The following is a 23,071-nucleotide window of genomic DNA, read 5'->3' on the forward strand; positions in this document are numbered from 1 at the left end:
CCCCTTGTCACATCTGTGTTTCCGATGCCCATTTTACCTTTGGTGAGCAGCCTGGCAAGCGCTCTAAGCACACAGAGCCAAGGGAATCTGAGAGGTTTCAAAACCCAGCCCCCAGTGAAGAAGTAACGTTGGCAAGCATTCTGAATTCTTCCTGAGTCACAGATGAGGAATCTGAGGGTCAGAGAGAGCCGGTGACTTACCGAGGGCCACACAGGACTGATTGGTGTGCCCCTGGGCCGTGTTTTGGCATCCCTCTGGGCCAGCCCACACACTCTGTCCCTGTCCCCTAAAGACACACTGCACACCTCCATTTCTGAAAGAGCAGATCCCCATAGCTGAGACAACACACGCTCTCTGCCCTGATGCCTGAGATCATAGCTCTTAACGTTTTATAAAACACGGGTGCTTTTACTATAAAACAGGTTAAATATGAAAGTTCTGCACCTTAGCATTCACGTACCTAAAAAAAAGTCCACATACCTTTAAAAAACAAAAAAAAACAAAAAAAAAAACGGGCGGTGGTGGCACACGCCTTTAATCCCAGCACTCGGGAGGCAGAGGCAGGCGGATCTCTGTGAGTTCGAGGCCAGCCTGGTCTACAAGAGCTAGCTCCAGGACAGACTCCAAAGCTACAGAGAAACCCTGTCTCGAAAAACCAAAAAAAAAAAAAAAAAAAAAAAAAGAATCCCATGAGTCCAAACACCATTCTAGAGAAAAAAAAATTTCACCATGTGTTTACATATATAGAGGAGCCTGTGGCTTCTGTCAGCTTGTTGTTGGTACTGTATAAATGCATATGCCTTTAAACATAGACGTGTGTGCAAGCAAACACGCAAGCGTGCCCAAGGTCAGATGCACAGTGGAAGAAATCACCCCTGCGTGGCAGAGCTAGGAGAAGGGAATGAGCGGCGCTGTGCCATCATTGGCACTGGCACGTCACCTATGAACCAGCGCGTGTTGTTACAGCCTGTCCTGGAAACCAAAGGGACAGGAGAGGTGGAAGCGCCAGCAGCAGCAAGCGACAGTCTTAGCTTCGGGGCTATTTTAAGATCCTAATATCAGTTTTGACTCCTCGCATTCTGTCATCACAGAGGTTATACTGGGGACTGGAAATGAGCAGAAGTAACAACCCAGGTGTTTATTTACCACATCATCATTGGTCTTGATACCCTGTGTCTGAGAGCAGGGGATAAGCCTGCTTAATATTTCTAGAAGTTTGTTCAAAGCCTTCCTCCGTGACATGTGGGGAAATAACTCTACCTGGAAGTCGATTCTGCCTCCGATGTGGCCGGGGACTACCCGGGAGGATGACATCAAAAATGGCAATAGTTTTACTCTGGGAAGGTCGTCCATGAGCCCACGTAGAATGTGAAGGAGAGACATGCACACGTGTTCAGGGGCATTTGCAACAGGCTCTCCTTATGTGTGTTTATATTTGAAGTGACTAATCCTACAGCACAGATATAGTCATGTATCTATAAAGACAGAACCATACATAATACATACATGCATACATAAAGATATATATATATATATATTTGAGGAGGTGTATTTTTATATGCTGTATTCTGTTTTGTTAAGTGTCAGAGTAAGAAGTCTATAATGATTCATCCTTTCAAATTAGAACTGTAGTTTCCAGAACTACTTGTGAGAGCCAAGGCTTTATTGCTCTGCAACCCAAAGCACTGGCATAAGGAGACTCCGGGTTACACAGCATTGCAATGCATGAACTTCAGAATTGCGCTCCCTAGGTTTAAATCCCAGTCATTGCTGACTAACCCTGCAACCGTGGGCATGAAACTTAGCCTCCTTGACTGCCGTGTCCTTGCCCTAAAACAGCAAAATTAATAGTTTTTTCTTCGGAGGACAGATGTAAGAATCATATTAGATGGTGTGTACAGAAAGCTGGGCACAGAATCTTCTATTAAAGCGACATTCCAGTCCAAAAAAGAAGGGGCATCATTCTGTACCCTGTCAGTCCCCACCCTGTAGAGTGTATGAGTTGGGGTTTTATTGCTGTGCTGAGACACCATGACCACAGTGCTTCTTATGGAAGCAAACATTTAACTGGGGGTAGCTGACAGTTCAGAGGTTCAGTCCATTATTGTCACGGCGGGAAGTATGGTGGCCCACAGGCAGACATGGTGCTGGAGAGATAGTTGAGAGTTTTACATCTTGATCGGCAGGCAGCAGGAAGAGCAGGTGAGCCACTAGGCCTGACTTGAGCTTCTGAAGCCTCAGTGCCCACCCCAGTGGCACACTTCCTCCAACAAGGCCACACCTACTCTAACAAGGCCACACCTCCTAATGATGCCACTCCTTATGAGCCTGTGGGATCTCTTTTCATTCAAATCACCCCACGGAGTTAACGACGATCTGAAACACAGTGTGTAACCACTGATCTGTGTCCCTCTCCTCCACATAGGATGGAGGTCTCAGGTCAATCCCTGGCCTCTTTGAAATTGTGATGTGTTATAAACAAAAGCTCCAGACACATGGGACAGAGGTTGTGGGCATCCTGCAGGGGATCATGCCCCGCATCCAACCCAAACTGTGTCTCCAGGTGTACCAGGCAGGAGTCCTTTGTCTACTCTACTCTGCACAGACCCAGTGATATATCTGTAGTTCTGGCCCGTAAGCTGTTGGAGAAAATACTGAAGTATAGACACCATGCTGGCAGACGCTGAAGGGTCATCAGAATGCAGCATGTCCCTGTGCCGCTAGTGTGGTCATGGCCACCTGAGAGAGGGGCTCCGTCCTGTCTGTAGCAGTCTAGCTAACAGCTCCCCGTACATGTCACATGCCGAAAGATTTCTCGCTCCACAACGAAGTATCTTCAGGTTCTTGGCAGGAAGGGCCCATAATGTCACAACACATTTATGACCCATTTGTCTGATTTATAGGCCCAAATAGCCATTTAAAACATTCCACACCAGGCTCTGTCAGGTAGCAACGCTCTCTCTTGCACCTACAAATCAAACCGGTAGGTTTACAGCCATAAATACTGAAATGCCCTCTCAGCACAGCCTCGGAGCCACGCCTGCAGTGAGCCGGCAGCAGGTCACGTGGTCGGGATGCTTCTGTGGGGGGGGGGGGCATAGCCTGCAGCAGGTGCACAGTCCCCGGTTCCCGCAGCCACACTGAGCCTTCTGTTCACTGTTGCAGGTGCATCTCCCCAGTATAAACAAGATAGCGATGCAGGCGGTGTTGGAATACCTCTACACCAAGCAGGTGTCGCCCACCTTGGACCTGGACCCCCTGGAGTTAATTGCCTTGGCAAACAGATTTTGCCTGCCGCACTTGGTTGCACTTGTAGGTAAGGCTGGTGACTTGGTGTCTGGTAGTCACGTTGATCAAAAAAATCACACTTAAACAAACACAAGATTGCCAAGGATCAGACTAATTTCTATCTTTCCGAACAGAATAGTCCTGGGTGGGGTCCTAAACCACTCTCTGATAGGCCCTGTTAGTTTGTTTGGTTTTGAAAATGTACGATGGTGGGTACCTGGCTTTGGAGGCATACGCTGAATTTTATGTGGACCACAAGATTTGAAATCAAGCTAGCAGGTCAGCGTTATTCCATGACACGGTGCTGCGCACAGGTGTAGCCTGAGGAAGAAACATTTAACGAAGAGGTAGAGAACAAAGGATCCGAAGTCATCTCCCCCAGGCTCCCCACCCTGGTCCCTTTGCTTCCTGGCTAAGTGACTTGTCCTTTGTGAGACTTGAGCTCTGTGTTTCAGTCTTCTCTCAGTTTAAAATGGGTCTGTGAGCTGCCACCAAGCTGTGAAGATCAGGTGTGGTGAATACATGAAGTCCTTAGAACATGGGTTAGAACACGGAGAGCATGTCTTTGGTTTTAAGCAGTATTTCTTTTTTCTTTTATTATTATTATTATTATTATTATTATTATTATTTTCTAAGACAGGTTTCTCTGTGTATAGCCCTGGCAATCCTAGAACTCACTCTGTAGACCAGGCTGGTCTTGAACTCACAGAGCTCCGCTCTGCCCCCCAAGAGATGGGATTAAAGGCGTGTGCTACCACCACCTAGTTTTTTGTTTTTTTGTTTTTTTTCTTAAAGCTATTTTTGAAAATGCTCCACCGTTGTCAAGTTCATTTCGGGAGGGGGAGCAAAAGATTTGGCTTAACTTTGGTAGTCTTTTCTGTAACTTCTACGTTTGTTCAGTGGGTAAACTGGAGCAGGTCTGGGTGGAATATATGCATTTAAATCCCTTATTTCAAAATGTTAAGCCTTGTGCAGCCTTCCCTAGAGGTGGGAGTTAGCAGTCTGGGTGCTTAGCCCGATACTTGCCCGAGAACTAATTCCAGCGAAAGCAGAGACACAGTGTCGTTTACTGGCCTTCCTCAAGCCCTGGGAGAACTGTCTGTGCCCATGAGGCTTTCCCCCAAAAACGTTCCAAATAACTGAGTCATAAAATAAGCAGAGAACAAGCCAGCCCTTGCAATATATACTACACCCTCTGGCAATGACTTTCGTGATTTCTCTGCCCTCTGACACACAAGTTACCTGGAAATAGAGTTCCCTTTTCTTCATGCTTCTTCCCCGATTTAAAAGAAAGAATTTGCACCCGGGCATGATGGAGCACACCTTTCTTTAGTTGCAGCACTCAGGAGGCAGAGGCAGGTGAATCTACTTGAGTTCAAGGCCAGAGTGGCCTACAAAGCAAGCTCTGGGACTGCCTGGGCTACCAAGAGAAAGCTTGTCTTAAAAACAAAAAAAAGAAAGGAAGGAAGAAAGGAAGGAAGGAAGGAAGAAAGAAAGAAAGAAAGAAGGAAAGAAAGAAAGAAAAAGAGAATAAAGAAAAAAGAAAACCATTTCCCCCATCTACTAAAGCCATAGATCCAAATGAGTATATTACTTTTCACCCATTAACTTCGGGAAGCTGTAATGAGAATTCCCTTTTCAAAAATGTGAGTTCCAAGCCCAGGTGACCACCCGCAGGTTATATGCAAGTCCTTTGAAGATAAATTTGATTTCATTTTTCATAGACCAAAGTCACTTGGAACCAAATCTGCTGAATCTGGTCTGTGTTCTCTATCAGTATAGTAGTGTTTTTACTTAAAGATTAAATCTGACACCGAGAACATGGGGTTGATTTCTACATGAAAGATTTTTTCTAAGTGACCCTCAGAAAGCTTATGTGGGAGCTCACTCACTCCAGTCCTCTTGCATGACGTTATAAAATCCTGCTGGTACTGATCCGCACACCTTCCCAGCATGGCCCCTTGAGTCGCCTACGGTATTCGGTGGACAGAGTCTGAGCAAAGCGTGGGTCAAGACCCCCTTGGCAAACCTCCACCTCCAAATATATTTCCTTTACAATTCATAACAGCAGCAGAATTACAGTCATGGAGAAGCAACGAGAATAAGTTCAGGGCTGGGGGTCGCCCCAATGCGGTGAGGAAGTGTATCCAAGGGTCGCAGCATCAGGAGGGTTGAGACCCGCTGGCTTAGACCATCTCTGCCGCGTGTTTCAGGCTCTACTTCTGGACTGGAAACACTTCACCAACCAGTGTTAAACCAATTTCAGAAAGAAAAAAAAAAAGATGTTGCTACTTTAGTTATCTCTTATTACTGTGTCAAATACTGGACAAAGGAAGGGTCTATTACAGTTCAACATGGCAGGGCAGGCAAGACAGCAGGGGTAGCCAGCCAGCTGGGCACGCTGCATTGCAGCCTGGAGACAGAAATGAATGGTAGGGAATCTGTTTTCCTCATTTTCATTCAGTCTGGGCACTCAGCCCATAGGACGGCACCACCACACTCAGGGCGGGTCTCCTCCCCCCTGCTCCCGCCCCCCCCCCAGACCTTCCCAAACACATCCTGAGAGACACACCCAGGGGAGCGTTTCCGTGGTGAGCCCGGATGCTGTAGACGTGACAGTCACAATTAACCAATTAACCGTCACATTGGCTGTTACTTAGAGAGCCCAGACGCCTTCTCGGGGAAACTTAGCTCTAAGTCATTCTGTACATCTGTCCAGATGAGGAGGGCTGGGTCAAAGAGAGCACTAACTTGCACAAACAAGTGTATGGGCTCAAGACCACAGAGCCAGGTAGGAGGCGGGCATGCCTGGACAGGATAGACACACCTCAGACAGTGCGGGGTCAATCCCAGGCCACTGTGGCATGAAATTCCTGGTATCTCAGTGAATTATTAAAAATTACATTAACACCAAGCTACAGTCTGTTAAGTACAAAACAGCGTTACCTCTAAACAATGAAGAAACTTTAACCAAAAAAAAAGAGATTGCTTTAAAAAGAAAAAAATAAAAATAAGGCCAACCCACTCTCTCTCTTTGACTTTGCTGAAATATTGGAGTGTGTGATTCAGGATTGTAAGAAAAAAAAAACTACCCCCTCTTCCTTAAGCTGCTTCTAGTTGGGGTATTTTAGCACAACAACAGAAAGGAAACCAGGGTCGTGGACTTTCCAGTATTTAGGATGTCCTTCTGTGGCCAGATGCTCTACCTGCCAGTTTTGCTGCTCCCATTAGGGATCTTAGGAGAACAGGGCCTCAAGACTCCAGTAGGAAATGAGATCCACTTCAGCCTAAAGCTGCCAGCTGCCTCAGCCCCAGCAAGATGGTTGGGCTGTCCTTTGATGACGCCAGCCAGGAGGACTTCTCCAGCTATGCCGGCCGGCGTGGCCCTGGTGGCGCCTCCTTCAGTGCAGGGCTGTTCTGTTTGTGCTGAGGGTCTCTCTTACTTAGGGAGCCTTCATCAGTGACCTCAGCTGGAAGTTCTGGGTGACTCTTTATAGCTCCTCATCAGCACTTTCTGTGTGCCCAACCATTCATCTATTATGGTGGCAGTGTCTTTCCTCAAACTTGGCAAGCCAGCCTCTGAGGAACTGAAGGGAGTTGGCCTTCCTCGAGAGTAAGCGTGGCCTGAATGGGCGTGGCTGGAGCGGTCCTTACTCTGGAGTGGGCGTGGCTGCAGGGGACCTTGCTCTGGAGTGGGTGTGGCTGGAGGGATGATGCAACTGGGTTGATCTTCTGTCTTTGGGGTTAAAAGGAGGGCTTTGTGACACTTCCTTCCTCGCAGTTAAACCTTTAGAAGCCGTGACAAGCTTGTTTTGGTGTTGTTTACATCTGAAGGGATTAAAAGACTTGAAGAGAGAGAGAGAGAGAGAGAGAGAGAGAGAGAGAGAGAGAGAGAGAGAGAGAGAGAGAGAGAGAGAGATTAATAAGCAGGGAGTGTAAACCTGCCAGTGGGGCAGTCAGGATACACAAAAGGTTTATCTATTAAACTCACTGTCTCAGACTGGGCAGTGGTGGTGCGTGGCTTTAATCCCAGCACTCAGAGACAGGCAGATCTCTGTGAGTTCAAGACCAGCCTTGGTCTACAAGAGCTAGTTCTAGGACAGGCTCCAAAGCTACAGAGAAATCCTGTCTTGAAAAACCAAAAAGGAAAAAAAAAGAAAAGTTTGAAATAGCATAAAAATTACCAGAATGGGGCACAGAGGCATAAAGTAAGCACGTACAATTGGGAAAACAATGAACACAAACTTTGAGTTCTTTAAACACACACAACTACAATTGCAGTAAAGAGAATCTCAAACCAAAAGTGGTCAGCCTGCAGTGTAGGGAACCACCCCAGCCCCCAGATACTGTCATCATTAAGAGCTGGACAAGCTACACAAAAACATCATACACCCATGTCAGCCTGGGGCTGGAGACTGCCCAAGCAGAGGCAAGAAACAGCTACCCCAGCCTCAGAACCACAATGTATACTCCAACTGCAGGAGCTGGGCACAGGGCAACAGCAGACACAGCTCTCTCCAGCTGGAGTCTTAGTATTTAGGACCAGTGTTCTTCCCCATCTTTATATTCCAAGAGATGGAACTTGGGGTAATCTGCTTGTAACTATTGAGGCCGACATGCATGCATTCGCATTTAATGTTTTTCAATGAGGTCTCATGTAGTAGCCCAGGCTGGCCTCAAACTGCCTGTGTAGTTGAGGAAAACCCTTACTTTCTGATTTTTTTACATCTCACAAGTGACGGGATTATAGGTGTGGGCCACCACAGCTGGTCTATACAGTGCTGGGGATCAAATGCAAGTCTTTGGGCATGCTAGGCAAGCGCTCTACCAAATCAGCTTCATCATCAATTTTTAATTCCCCAAGTAGACATGGTCCTCTATGAATCAGTCTTTGCAGTCCAAAGATAGCGAGCCTTGAAGATATACTCAAACAGGACTGTCTGGACTTAGAGGATCCCATGACCATGCTAGACTTCCCAGAACCACACTGTCTAGTAGGACCATCTGCCAGCAATGGATGTCTTCTGTGTCTGTACATTTCAAGGGGGTAGGCATGTTTGACTATTGAGTATTTAACAGGGCTGGTGTGGCCAATGTGCTAAGTATTAATTATCCAAGTTGAAATAGTCACATGTAGCCAGTGGTTCTCATCCCAGGTGGGGTCATGGAGGTCTAGAGAATTCTGACTGTTCTAGAAGCGCAGAGGCCCTAGAGACATGGATGCCTGGGTTGGATACTGATAAAACACCCCAGTCAGCCCGGGATTCATTTCCAGCATTTGCCCAGAACTGTGCCCACCATCTCCTCGTTTCTCAAGTGGTCCTCGACCAACCCCTCCAGGTCAAGCGGTTTAACCCTGTCCTGCTCTCTCTTTCCCAGAGCAGCACGCCGTCCAGGAGCTCACAAAGGCCGCCATGAGTGGAGTGGGTATCGATGGTGAAGTGCTCTCTTACCTGGAATTGGCACAGGTAGGTCTGTGGGCCCTTACCTCCCATCCCTGGTGTGTGTCCCACGAGCCCACTTTAACACTGATAAAATCATCCCACTGTCCCATCCATCCAAATACAGATGTCACAGAGGCGTGCCTTCACGCTGAAAAGAGCAGAGAGTTTTACAGTTTGGTCAGCATCCCACCTGCCGGGCTGACTTTGAAACAAGGACCCCAAGGGCCCCTTCCTCCATACGGGTTTGCCCTCCTGAGGCAGCGGTTTTCATATCTGAGAGAATCACTGGCTTAGGGGGAAATGATGCCTCTCTTCCTTCTTTGAGTTCTTGGAGAAGTATTTGGCCAAGACTGGTTTCTAGAACATTCCATAAAGCAAGCTCTGCAAGCCCCCCTGCCAATGAACGGTTTTTACTGAAGGTTCCCTGAGTTTCTAAGATCAGTTTCGTTAGTATTGGTGTCCATGACCCCCACACAAACACTCATGCATGTATGTAGACACACACACCTCTTCCAGATCCAAGAAAAGGTTGGGTGAGATCCGACTAAAGGTTTAGGCACAAAGATAAACTCTGCCTCAGTTTCCTCATCCATAAGACAGGAGGATGGCAACCCTTGACCTCCCAAACCTTACAGATTGAGAACCAAGGGGAAAAGGATGTTCAAGAAGAAGCCCTGAAGATGGAAGTTCTCTTCCACTGCAGAATATGCAGGCAGAATGATCTAGTCCCAACAAAAACTTAGCAACAGTCGCTTACACTCTGGGGGCAGGGCATGAGAACTCAGTTCTAAACTTGTTTTTTGGTTTTTTTTTCCTTCTGCCTGTGGAGTTTGTCTTCCTTTGTCCTCTCTCAGTAAGGACAGTGCTAGCCAAGTCTTAGGTCAGGCAATTTAAGCGGCTGTTGCTAGGAGAAGAGGTGACCTCAAGAAGAGAACAGTGGAACTACGGCAGGTGTTGCTCAGCCCAGCCAAGTGTGGCCACAGGCGATGGCTCAGTTCACAGGGAGAAGGTACACTGGAACTGGGAACAGCCAGTTGCCTCGGACTTGAGTCCAGTTGCCTCAGAATTGCTTGCTGTGTGGTCTCCAAGTCCTGGGAACCACCTCCAGTATATCCGAGCAGCAGATCCCCTACGGTCACAGACTCCTAAAACCCAGCTTGAAAATCCATCCAGTGAAGACCGGAAGCTGAGGGTGGGTGTGCACTGCAGTAAAAGCTCCACGCCTCATCAGAACCAGTTGTCCAAAATTTGAGGTGTTTGGAGATACCCTCTCCCCTAATGTGAAGATAATTTATGACTGGGCTCTATCCATAAGTATCCTGCAGAGAAGAAATTGAAATGGCCCAGAATGTTCTACTGGACAATTCACTGGAAGTAAAAATGCGACCTTTTCCTGTCTTCCCACACACCCATGACAGGCTGTGGTGTGATTGCTACTAAGCCTTGGCAGACCCTGGCAGGAAGTTAGCGTGACGTCTGTGTCTTAGCCTACCTGTTAGCCTTCAAGCCAAAGAGGGTTTCACACACAGTGGAAACCCTGATCTTTTGCCAGTGCAATTTCTGTGGTATAAATTCTCCCACTGTGGCCAGTCTGAACACCAAGACTCATTGATCTCAAATCAGGGGAGCAAGTCAAGCAACCAGTTCTCTGAGCTGATGAAAGCCCCCCTTTATGTTCAGAGTTAAACTGAACAAGAAGAAGAAGCTGGAAGGACCAGCCTCCTACCACCTCCATGATTCGGGTTGTGGGTTCTCGTCTCCCCAGAGTGGCTTTGAAAACATGAAGAGCCAAGCCTCGGAAGAACCATGCTGTCGTTCCCAGGTTCCCCGTTAGCCAGAGAGATGCATAGGATGAATGAAGAAGGGCAAGGGTGTCCTGCCGGATCAGAGGAGACACAGGGAGTGGACCATCTGGTTTTGGGGCCTCAGGCAGTCACTTTGACCTCAGCTGCCACCTCCCCAGTCATCTACCCAGAAAAGCTCCAGATCCTCCCACCTCACCCCCATGCCTACTGTTACGTAACCAGAGGGCAGGTACAGGACAGCTGTGGCACGCTGCCTTCTTGCCTTTCGATCTTTGGCCCCAGAGAGCAGAGCTCTGACATGCGACACGGAGTATTCCATTGCCAAGGCTCCTTAAACAGAGATGGCATCATTCTATCTGCCACTGACTGGTACCTTCCAGAGGGCATGCATGGCCACCTATCACCAGAGGGCCAAGGGGCAGGCAGGACAGGACAGCCAGGCATACTTGAAACTCTCAGTGTGATAGGGTGTTTATTTTGGGGACCGTCTATCTCAGTAGGCAGTGAGGGAAGGAACATGAACACTATACTTGGCTGACATCAGAGCCATGGTCAAAGTCAGAACCCTGAGGTCAAAGCAAGAACTTATATTAGTTCTACAGGCTTTTTATATCTCTTCATTCCCTCCCCCACCCTTACAATGGTTCGCATTTCTTTGTAGACTTGCTTTAAACTTTTGTATCGTTTTACTGTGTGTGTGTGTGTGTGTGTGTGTGTGTGTGTGTGTGTGTGTGTATGCCACAGCATGCATGCCTGTGGAGGTCAGAGGAATTGCCCGGGTCAGGCCTCTCCTTCCTCCACGGAGTCCTGGAGATGAAATTCAGTCATCCAGCTTTGGCAACGAGCACTTTTACCTACTGAGCCATGCCACTGGCCCATTGCCTCGCTTCAGCAAACAGAGCCTGACCCCACTTCTGGTTCCCTTCCTGCAGTTTCACAATGCCAACCAGCTAGCCGCCTGGTGTTTACACCACATCTGCACCAACTACAACAGTGTTTGCTCCAAGTTCCGCAAGGAAATCAAATCTAAGTCGGCAGGTAAGGGTCAAGGGTATGCGTACGAGTTCCCTGCCATCTATCCGTTACACTTTCCAAGCTCTCAGGAGGGACCACACTCAGCGGGCATTATGTGGTCAGTCCCCCTTGAGTGTGTGTCAGGTCACACATTCAACTGACATGACCCAAAGAATTTTAGTTTTGAGGGGAGGGGGTTCTCTTTGCTGATTGTCTTTCTTGGAGAATAGGGGAGGGGCTGGAATTAGGGGTGCCCTGTTACAGAGTATGCTGAGGCAATTGGCCTCAACCAACTCTGAAGAAAATCCAGTGGCTTGGGGTCTCTATGCCTAGACCCCAATTCTGTATCTCAGACCTTAATGTTGCCCTCTGCAGACAGCCCTGCTCATAGCTCCTGCCACATCCGGGTGTCTGTTGTGAGGTTTATGAGGGACAGACATGTGACTGAACAAGACAGCCAGTGGGCAGCAGGAATCACCGACAGTATCTCTTCTCCCCTCCCCGCCCCCAGACAACCAGGCATACTTTGAGCGGCACCGTTGGCCCCCCGTGTGGTACCTGAAGGAGGAAGACCACTACCAGCGAGTGAAGAGGGAGCGGGAGAAAGAGGACCTGGCGCTGAAGAAGCACTATTCGAGGAGAAAGTGGTTTTTCTGGCACTCGTCCCCAGCTGTGGCCTGAAGGGGACCAAGGGGGTCGTCATGCACTCTGACCACCCCTACCATTGACAGCTCTACTGTTAAAAAAAACAGTCTCCTCAGCCGTTTGCGCAGTTAGGGTTTCGGGCACTGGCTTTTCCACTTGCGTGCGTTTATCTCCATCAGGATCAAAGCACAAGCTCGCCATCCACGAGCCTGGACATAAAAGGAAGCTGACTGACTCACCGCATTCCTTCAGCCCATACCTGTCCTTTTTATTTTTTATATTTCGGGGGTTTTTTTTTGTTTTTTGTTTTTTTTTTTTTTTTTTTTGGTTGGGAAGCTCAATACTCTTTAGTCCATTATTTTGTTCCTTTTTATACATACAAAGACAAGCAAATCCAGCTTTCATGTTTCAGATTCCGATTGGAAAGTATTTTTATATGGTCTCTTGTACTTAGTCGAAGTGACAGTACTGTGTATTACTTCACTTCATAGGCCACACGTTGACCACGAAGTTGCCCCGTGATTCTCTCAGCCCCACATGACCACAGTGGAGCATTGCTCATAATTACAGACTTATCCTTTTGTTGTGAGGTAAAGGGTTGGGCTGAGATCCTCCCCTGCTCACCGAAGTACAAGCTGGAAGTGCTTAATCTTTGTTCTGATGAACAACATTGGTATAATTACCTACTGACAAGTTTTTTTTCTATTTAAGTGCTAGTAATTACATGGTTATCTGTGCCATATAAACTATGGTGAGGGCAAATATCTTACTGTTTAAATTGTCTAGATTCAAGAGGATAATCCTCATCATCATTAGAAGGGCTTATTCAATCCCAGTACTATCAGGGGCAAGACCAGCTGGCGGACCTGGGTACATACGACAGAGTTCAAGTGCCACCACCGTTGGATGCCTGTGTCAGAGTCGGTGGCTCTCAGTGTTCTGGTATCTTAATGCGCTTCTACTGGCCCACTAAGTTCCGTAACCTGAACAGAGACGAGCGAAGGGGGAAAAGCTCGTCCCACTGTCTACAGGTCTGTCACCTCGGCCCTCGCACCCACGGCCAACTTCACTTTGTAAGACATGTATTTTTTTTTTAACTCTTCCCAGGGAAAATTCAGGTTACCACTAAAGTAGGCCAAGGCAGACCACCTGCTTCTACGGCAGTACCACAGAGCCTGTGAAAGCCCAGCGCTGGAGGCCCGGTCTTACTTTTTCCAGCAGAGAAAGGAGCCAAATCCCAAGAGCCTAGGAAATGGTGCTATCGTGTGGTAGTTCTGACCCCGTGTCCTTTGGGAAGTTCAGTGTTAGAACCGAACGTGGAGAGCAGGGGAGCTCTCAAGAGGCATCAATATCATTGCCCCTTGGCAGATTAAAATGTTACAGTACACAGACAAACACACACACACACACATACACCATTAGAGAGTCATAGCACCCCACCTGCCACGGGATGTTGTGTGCTGGACACTGGGGCTCATCCTGTTGGGAGGTCACCTTACTGATGCTAAGGGCTATTGATTTTTTTGTTTGTTTGTTTTTGTTTTCTAGTTTTTTTTCCTAAAGATGGAAAGGAGACAGTTGAGTCTAAACTCCAAATGCCATATGCATTTGAAAAATCTGTGTAGACCACAGGCAGATGATTGTTTCTGGCATGGCCATGTACCAGATTCAAGAGCTTAGAAAGGCCTGGGAATGCACCACCCTCTCGTGGCAGAGAGGGAGTGGTAGAAGAGGGAGGCTGATCAAGCCTTCCCCCTTAACTTTGTTACTAGGGCAAATAGCTAATGGAAGGAAGGGGTATATAGAAAGAGAGGCTGTATGTCAAGACTCGGGGAGAAATGGCATATGGCCACCTTAAAATCCCAGAGGTTGTGTTTTCAGTGAGTAGTCCTAGTCAGATTTAACAACCAAAGCTCCATCTGATTGTACTCTTGCCAAAACCTAACAGACACATCCATGAACATGGGGCGTAAGCAATAATATCCACTCGTGTTCTTCACAGCTGCTGGAACCAAGTGGCTGGTTCATTTGGTTGGCACTGATTAGCCTTTAACCGTGGTGGTTTGTTTCGTGTTTTTTATTTCACAAAAAAAGCCAATAAAATTGTTTAGCTATTTAAACAAAGTCTCTTGTTTTGTATATTTTGTGTATTGTGTAAAACCCTCGTGTGTCTTTGAATAGCTTTTTAAAAGGTATCGATGTGCTTCATCACTAGAGCGTGGGTTGAACTAATGAAGCTTGGATGACTGTAATTTGTGTTTAGTTATTTTCAGGGAAGATCCCATTGCCAACATATAGACGAGGTATGTGCCACTTTGCTCTTTCTCGGACAATGCCATGTGTCACTTGGCATTGTGTGGCCTTGGAGGATGAAGATAATAAGATCCTCGTTCTATTGGAATGGTTGAAATCAGAATTTGGAAAATGCTGGCAGCAATTAAATAAAAGGTTTGGATTGGTAGGCCCATGAGGAAGTCCTTCAGAAGCAAGTCTGAGGAAGCCTCTGGAAGGATCTATGATGTCTAGATAAAATGTTACCGGAGCTTCAAAGGAAGTAAAGTCTTTAAGGAGATCTCACAAAGTGGCTGAACTCTTTGTAACTGTAGGGGAACAAGTCAACCTTTGTAAGAAATAGTCACAGGAGACCAGCAGTGAGGTGCGTCCACACCTTTCCCACCATTACAAGGTCCCAACTGTGGCATGTTGCACATAGGCACACCAGGGCAGTCGAAACCTGCACAAAATTCTGCTGAAAAATGTGCAGGGTTTTACACACACTAGATCTCAACTGCTCCCCTCCCCCAGAGAAGCATCTCGGGGCTCACAGATTCTACTGGCCTAGAAGGAGCTTAAACATTCTGTGAACACTCAAATGCAAAAAAGCTCAATGATCCTAAAATTTCAAGTTTTACAAACTCGGTTTTTCTGTCTGTGACATGAGGCTAAATAGAAGAAATTATACCAGAGGGAAAGCCAGACGAATCCCAAGTTTAGGAATTTTCCTGGGTGCTATATTTCTGAAATAAATGCTTCTCTGTAACTCAAGACTCATAAGCCTTTCCTTTGAGTTACTTCTAGACTAGATACACATATATACATACATACATACAGATAGATTCTGGTAGGCAAGAAGCAACAATTTAACTAAAAGAATTTAACTGCTGCCTAAAAGTGATTGTTGAGGTAAAGGTTAATCATGAAGAACATATGTATATAACGTGTGTCTTTGTTTGTAGATTCCAGCGATCTATCACAAAGCAACACCACAAAGCAAAAACAAAAAGCTAAAGGGTCAGAAGCCATTGGCAAAAAGCATAGAAGCTGAGTTAAGCACCGTAGGCCATGAATGTATTCTCTTCCAAAGTGCTAATTTATAAGATGACCACATATCTCAAAACTTCATTGACTCTTGGTTTTTTGGTTTTTTGTTTGTTTGTTTGGTTGGTTGGTTTGGCTTTTTTTTTAAGACTTTAGTGTTTGTTGCCATAACCGACTACGGATGACAAAGTGGGCAACTTACAAAGAATGTGAGTTTATCTGACTCAGGGCTCTGGAGTCTGGGAAGTCCAGGAGCATGTTGCCAGCATCTGCCAGCATCTGCCAGCATCTGCCAGCATCTGCCAGCATGGAGGGAGAGTCACCCGGCTGTGTCACAACACAGTAGAGAACACTGTGAGGCCAGACAGAGCCAACACACGTCAGTTCAGGACACTCTTCTTGCAAAGCCTCCGGTCTCTTCAGGGGGGAACACGTCACTTGCCACAGCCATGCCCCTCCATGCTTAGTGCAGCTTCGGCCTTGATTAATGCAAGCTTTATCCTTCTCCCATAACCGAACGCTCAACTCCGCCCTTCAAACATGCAAGTGTCCTCCAATACCATATGTTTCATGCCATAACCATCTTGCCAATGTGTCCCACGACAAACCCCATCTGTCGTCTGTTTGGATGATCTGCTTTGGAAACCCAGACACATGGCAATACCTGCAGTCCATCCTGTGCTTCCGGCTGCCCCCTAATATTCTAAGCACTTCTGTTCTGCTTGTTCCTGTTGCTCTCATTTCACATACAAATTCACGCAAAACCAAGTTTTAGATCTTGAGCATGATGGTAACAATTCGCTTTCCCAGGCTCTTTCAATTTCATTGAAATGTTTCTTTGCCATACCCAGCTGGGTGGACCAATGCTGAACTCACCCCCATTCTCTTTCCTATTCCATTGGTGATGGGAATACTGGTCAATTCACACACACACACACACACACACACACACACACACACACACTTCCCCTACCCTGATCCCACTCCTACAGTGAACATTTTCCCCCATGCCCCCAATGCCTTGGGATGAAAATCCAAGCAAGGATAAGGATTCCACGTCCCTCTCCAGACATAACTAATCACAGTCTGCAGAGCAGATGGACCTGCATGGAAATGCTGGCGCTGATGATGAAAGTCCTGGCCTCCCACTGCTCCAAGTCAACATGATTCAGCAGATGCTGACAGATTCTGACCCAGCCAGGCGACAGGCTGTCCTCTGGCCAACAAGAGGAGAAACTAGGTTTAGCTTCCTGCCACCTGAGAAGCTTAAATAGGTTTTCCTGACAGTGCATATTATGAACTATGATGATGAGTTATTTGGTCTTGTCTGGCCTTTTTTTTTTTTTTTTTTTTTTTTTTTTGTCTTCTAACCCTCATGAAAGACGAGAAACCAAGAAGACTACTTTCCCATAATCCCTTGGATGTTTGTTTCCTGACTTTGAAGAATTCCCCAGTTTTTAATCCATTCACAAGACACACACGTATCAAAACATTATCTTGCACACCATACATCTGTGCAATTGCAACTTTTATTTGCCAAGTAGACCACGGGGCTCAGGGGAAAATAAATAAATAAATAAAACAAATAAACCTCTCAGGTCAATTTGAGGAAAATTTCTGCCACTCAGTGTCTTGTAAGTCAATGACGGTTTCTGGAAATGTCCAGAGTAGTAATTCTAAGTCTCCCTTACCCTGCTACCCTCTCCCACACATAAACAGAACCAGCCCAGAGGACCACAAGAAACTAAAGCTTTGGGGTGAGCTTCAAAATGTGTGTTTTAGTGGGTCTGGGTGGCACACGCACGCAGGGGACTGGGGCTGCAGGACTATCAAGAGTTTGAAGTCAACTGAAGCTATGTAGTGAGACCCCCGTTTCATCAAAGGAGATAAAACAAAATTTAAATTGTACTTCTTTCTTCAGATAGTTTTATTAATGCTTTGGGAAGCCCACACAGTGTGTCTTTATCATTATTTTCCACCTCCCACCCCTCCCACTAACTCCTCCCAGATTAAAAAAAAAATTGTTTCAAGATCAGCCGATGGCCACTGTTCACTGTCTCGTTCTTATTTTAACTTGTTACCTCTAAAGAAATAAAGTAGCCATTGCTCAGAGCTTATGACCAGAATCTATATTCGGCTCCAGGTTTTCATAAATAGCAGAGAATTCTTCCAGCTGCTCTAACTCTGAGCACGCAGCCAGCTTGCAGCATGAGGCATCTCTGTCAGGATGGGTTTTTCTGGTTTCCCTCAAATATTTGGATCAGGATAGGATAGTTGGGCTTCTTGCAGTTGCCTAGTAGAGAGAGGAAAGGCAGCTGAGTGCCTTCTAGTAAAGAACTATTTACTTTTTTCTAAGTCTTAGTTTTTCCTGAGTGACAGGTACAGTGATGCTCTCAGTGTGTCACGGTCACTCGTGGGAAGGCAGGCTCTGAATAAAGATAGAATTCCCTTTTCCGTTCTCTGGGTATCATCCTTCAACTATATAGGTTCTTGATGCACAATCGTAATTAGTCTTAATAATAAAAACCCGAAGTCAGTTATCAGGGTAAAACCCGAAATATCAGAGAAGTAAAGGACCAGCCACAGTCACCTCTGACCTCTCCAACTCCTTGGACCGGAAAGGGCCAAGGTCCTGTCTACAACCTGGCTTAGCACTTCCTCTCTCTGCCCAGCCATATCACTTGCTGTCTCTTGTCTGTCCAGACCTCCAGACCTCTATGATTAACCAGTGCCGAGATTTTCAGACAAGCTTTATTTGTCAGAACACAAACAAAATATATCACAACAGGTTCTTGGTCAGAAATGGTTGAAAGAGAGAGATCCAGTCTTAGGAACATCAGAAAGGAGCAAGCCTCGGAGAAGACAGATAAGAGAACATGCTTCCACTGGGACTATCATGACCCGAAATCCACACAGGAGATTGGGGCCTTCTCAATCTCAGGCAGCTCCAGATCTCTTTTCTTTTATGTTAGATCCCCTACTTTTCTAGTTTGTTTTCTACTGCTGTGATAAAACAGGCTGACCGGAAGCAACTTGAGAAGGAAAGGGTTTCTTTGACTTAAAGATTACAAGTCCATATTGAAAGAAACTAAGACCAGAACCTGAGGCAAAAATCTGGAGGCATAAACTGAATTGGAGACCACAGAGTGTTGGGGAATATTATTTTCAGGTGTGTGACTTTTGTCTATCCTGCATTTGATTAACCGTGAAGCTGTGATTCTTTGCCTAATGGTTCTAATAAAGAGCTGAATGCCCAATAGCAAGGCAGGAGCAAGAATAGGTGGGGCTAGCAGGCAGAGAGGATAAATACAAGGGGAAATCTGGGAGGAGAGAGAAAGAGGGGCTCAAGAACAAGGAGAGGAGGACTCAGGGGGCCAGCCACCCAGTCACCCAGCAGCCACAGACTAAGAGTGAAAGTCATGTTTACAGAAGGGAAAGATAAAAGCCCAGAGGCAAAAGGTAGATGGGATAATATAAGAAAAGCTGGCAAGAAACAAGCCAAACTAAGGCCAGCCATTCATAACTAAGAATAAGTCTCTGTGTGTGATTTATTTGGGAGCTGGGTGTCGGGCCCCTCAAAAAAATAGAGAGAGAGAAATATCACATAGCAATGGAGGAATGCTGCTTTCCTGCTTGCTCAGCGTGCTTTCTTATCCAGACCAGGACCATAAGCCTAGGAACGACACCACCCACAGTGGGCTGGGCTCTCACTTCAAGTCATCAATCAACGCAAATTTCCCACAGATGTGCTCACCCATCAATAGGATGGAGGCAATTTCTCCGCTGAGGGTCCCTCTTCCCAAGTGACTCTGATTTGTGTCAGGTCAACGATACAATCTCACCAGTACACCTGGTAACAAAGCCCTTCTTCACCTAAGCCTGGACAAAATGGCTGACCCGGTGTAAACCCACTGGCAGTGTGTACCACCTGCAGTGTGTACAGATTGTGGGTCTAGGTGTTAGGGTTGAGAAAAACAGAACGCAGCTCAGCCTGAATGCCCATACTCTCAAAGCTCTAGGACTAGAGCTGACTTCCCCAGCCATTCTATTTTTCCATGAGGTAACTTCTAGAAACCCCTTCTGCCAGCATGGTGTTGATTGTGCACTTCTCATCTGCCATTGTTGAAGGCTTGGTTGATCAGCTCTCTTTGACAAACTCTTGATACAAACATCGTTATAAATCACTTCAATGCCTCCAAAACTTTTTGAACTTCTATGTGTCCAAGACAGAAACAGCCTCGGTCTCTGGCAACAGAGACCTGCACACAGATCTGGTTGCAACAATAAGAACACAGCACAATTCACGGTATAGGTCAGCTGTGGTAAACAGGTCCTGTTTCATCTGCTAATTCCAGCCAGTAATGAATGGTTGTCTTGTGCAATTCTGAGGTACAGTTCAGGGTCAAGGGCAGAATGGCTGAGATTGCTTCACAGTGTGTGTGTGTGTGTGTGACAGGGCTCTGAGAATAGGACTAATATCATGATCGGCAAATGTTTATTATCCGCACTGGTGCCGACCTAATACATGCCGGGCACTCCTCTGGGCACCAGATCACAGAATTTGCAATCCTTGGTGGAAGACACACAATGAAAACAATACATATGCATCTTTATGGTACTACAACTATAAAGAAATAAAACATAAGAGATGGCAGGGGAGGGGAGCTTGAGTAGAGGTCTGAACTGTGTGGATTGGAATTGGGGAGGGATACATAAGAGACAGTTTTATCTCAGCTAAGATTTGAAGAGTAGACACGACTCAACATAAGGGCTGGAATCATGTGGACGTGACCACAAGCATGTATTTTGAAGTAACACTTCAACAGACCTGTCAGCTACACAGGACGCTCCAAATAAGCGAAGTAAGCCAAGTCAAGTACATATATGGAGAGAGAACTTCCAAAGGCTGAGGGAAAGGCATGCACAAAAGCCACAGGAAAGAATAGCCCTGAGAGAGCAGAAGTTTGTCAAGAGGACCTGAGGCACTGGTGGGAAGAGAGGAAAGGGAAGTGGTGTAGAGGATCTCAGTAGCTGATAAGCCACCCAGGACAGCAGTTACCTTAGACGATTCTGCACTCTTGTCTCAGACCTGGTGACATGTGCCTTTAGTCATGGGAGGCAGAGGCAAACAAATCTCTGGGAGTTTGAAGCCAGTCTGGTCTTCGTGGGGAGTTTCAAGTTGACCAGGGCTACACAGGGAGATAGATACTGTCTCAAAACAAACAAACAAATCCAGACTTCCGGGTACCATGTCAATAGAAGGAACATCAAATGCACACGTGGACTAGGGGACAGTGTGGCCATGATACCTTGAAGTGGAAGAGTCTATTTTTCCAGAGCTGCGTCAGAATCATAGCTTAGGTATTTCCTAAGGCAGATGATAATCTCTTGAACCTCACTTCGTCATCTGTGGAGTGACACTGGAGTCCGAAGCGGGCCACCAACGTGGAAACGACTTGTTTAAATAAATCCCAACCTCCCCTTCTCACCCAACACCTCCCCCTTTGCATCAACAATAGGGTAGGGATTCATGGTCCAGGCCAAGGCCGTGTGCCAACGATCCCCACACAGGACTGTGGGTGTCTGCCTGCTTTTCCTTTTCTCCGAGGGGTCTAAGGCACTCATGTAGTGGCTAGAAGCAGCTGTCTCCTGTTACAAGGAGAGGCGGCCTTGAAGAATCTCTAATTACCCACTCTTCTGCTGGCTTGTCTATTGTATCGTCAGGACAGAAAGCCGCTCCCGGTGCCTCATTCTCAGAAAACATCTCTTCTCCAGAGACTCGGTGTTCCACCTTCACCCAGCCCTGAGGCCTGCCTGGTTGAGACCCCAGCCACAGGCTCAGCTCTTCCTCCCTGCCCCCACAAAGGCCTGCTCAGAAATGTAGAGGGTTTTGGTAAAAAAAAACAGGGAAGAGTTTGACCAGAAAGTCCCAAATTCCTGATGGGGTTCAGTAAAAAAGGCCACAAAGAGGAGAGAGGTCTTTGCCCTGGGTGACCTTTTGAGTCATAGACCTCCTGTTTCATTTTACTGAGATCATTAACTCGTATGGATTGCTAGACATCTTGACACTCAAAGTTTCAGGTGTTCCGCCATTGGCGTCCGAGAAAAAGAAGATAAACCTACCTACCTCTCTTTAAAAGGGCATCCTCCCTCCTAAGGACTCCACTCCCCCTGACCTGCCGGCTTCTCAAAGGCCCCAACACCAAACATCATTCACACAGGAGGTTAATCTGAAGGTAGCAGACCTTTCATGCATGCCACACCTCTCTCTGTGCTGTGCTCTGTGCTCTCTCCTGGAATAGACCATTGCAGAGCCCTCTCTAACCCTGCTTTGTCCCTTGTCCTAGAGTGTCCGCTGACTTACGGGTTCTCAGCTCCTCCCCTGCCTAGAGGAATTTCAGGAAGAGGCAGATGCACTGGCTAGGTCAGAACTATACAAGCTTTTGGCTACCAACCCTAGGTAGGCCCTCCTTTCTGAGCCACTAGCAAGGTATGAACCATCAGCCCGTGCTCTCCCTCATGCTGGGTGTTGGTATCTGTCTGCTCTACTGTGGTGTACGGGATTCCTGCAATGAACATTTGGACCCAGGTCTGAGAGCTACAGGACACTTGGCCCATTGCTCTAACTCAGGTCTCCCATCCACCTTTGCCAACAAACCCTGAGACTCTTGAATGTCTGACATCACACAAAATCAAAACCCTAATTCAATTTCACCACTTGGTTCTTTTTCTCTACCAGTTGGTCCTGGATGCCAAGGTGGTGGTGGGTGGGGGATGAAGGGTGGGGGTGGGAAGGGGTTGGCTTGCTGACCTCAGTCATCCTCAAGCACAAAGCATCTTTTGTCTCTCACTTATTAGGAGCCCAGCTCTGTCCTCACAGCCCTCCTACCTGCAATGCCTTCAGTCTAGCACTAAAAGGATTTACCCAAGAATAATGGGTAATTTTGATTGTCAGTTTTATTGGCTCAAGCAACAGACCCACCTAGCGGGTTAGTCAAGCACACTTCTGGGTATGTCTGAGAGGCCCTCTCCAGAGGCCAGCAGGTCCTGAGGGCTCTGACCTAAAGATTGGTTCATTCCTAATATGGATACATAATTGGTAGTAATATCAGGATTGTGAAAGGTAGTTAAGGCTTAGTTGGAGGAAGTGAGTCACTGGGAACTTGTCCTTGGTGGGTCACCCTGGTCTGCCCTTGTACACATTCTCTCTGCTTGCTGTCCCCCAAGTGAAGAAGAGTCACCACCACAGGATGCTCTACACAAACACGTGAGGCCAAGCTGAGAGCCCTGAAACCACGAACAAAGCAAACCCTTTGTCCCTTAACTTGGGTCATATACTGGGTCACAATGAGAAAAATAACACGCAGGATCAAAGCATTAGCAAGTGGCTGAGTTAAGACTGGAAATCCAGTCTATCTGAGATCTAAAACCCACTCTCAAGCACTCTACTGCACAGCTTTCTGTTTCGCGGGAGCAGACCCAGAGAGGCCGACTAACCCACGTGATTAGTATCAAAGTAGGGACTGAACTCACTTAGGGACTCATTCACACCATGTC

The 23,071-nt window shown here is 46.8% G+C and overlaps 1 protein-coding gene across 1 annotated transcript in view; it reads left to right on the forward strand.

Annotated features, from left to right (window-relative positions):
- The window catches only part of Rhobtb1 (Rho related BTB domain containing 1), a 116,000-nt gene extending 103,513 nt beyond the window's left edge, over nucleotides 1–12,487 (forward strand). Inside the window, 4 exon segments of the mRNA XM_042055672.1 lie at nucleotides 3,166–3,316; nucleotides 8,668–8,756; nucleotides 11,470–11,575; nucleotides 12,063–12,487. Coding sequence (XP_041911606.1) covers nucleotides 3,166–3,316; nucleotides 8,668–8,756; nucleotides 11,470–11,575; nucleotides 12,063–12,232 — 516 coding nt within the window. The 3' untranslated portion in view covers nucleotides 12,233–12,487.
- The last annotated feature ends 10,584 nt before the right edge of the window (nucleotides 12,488–23,071 follow it).

This window comes from Arvicola amphibius, chromosome 9 (genome assembly GCF_903992535.2).
Source record: "Arvicola amphibius chromosome 9, mArvAmp1.2, whole genome shotgun sequence".
NCBI lineage: Eukaryota > Metazoa > Chordata > Mammalia > Rodentia > Cricetidae > Arvicola > Arvicola amphibius.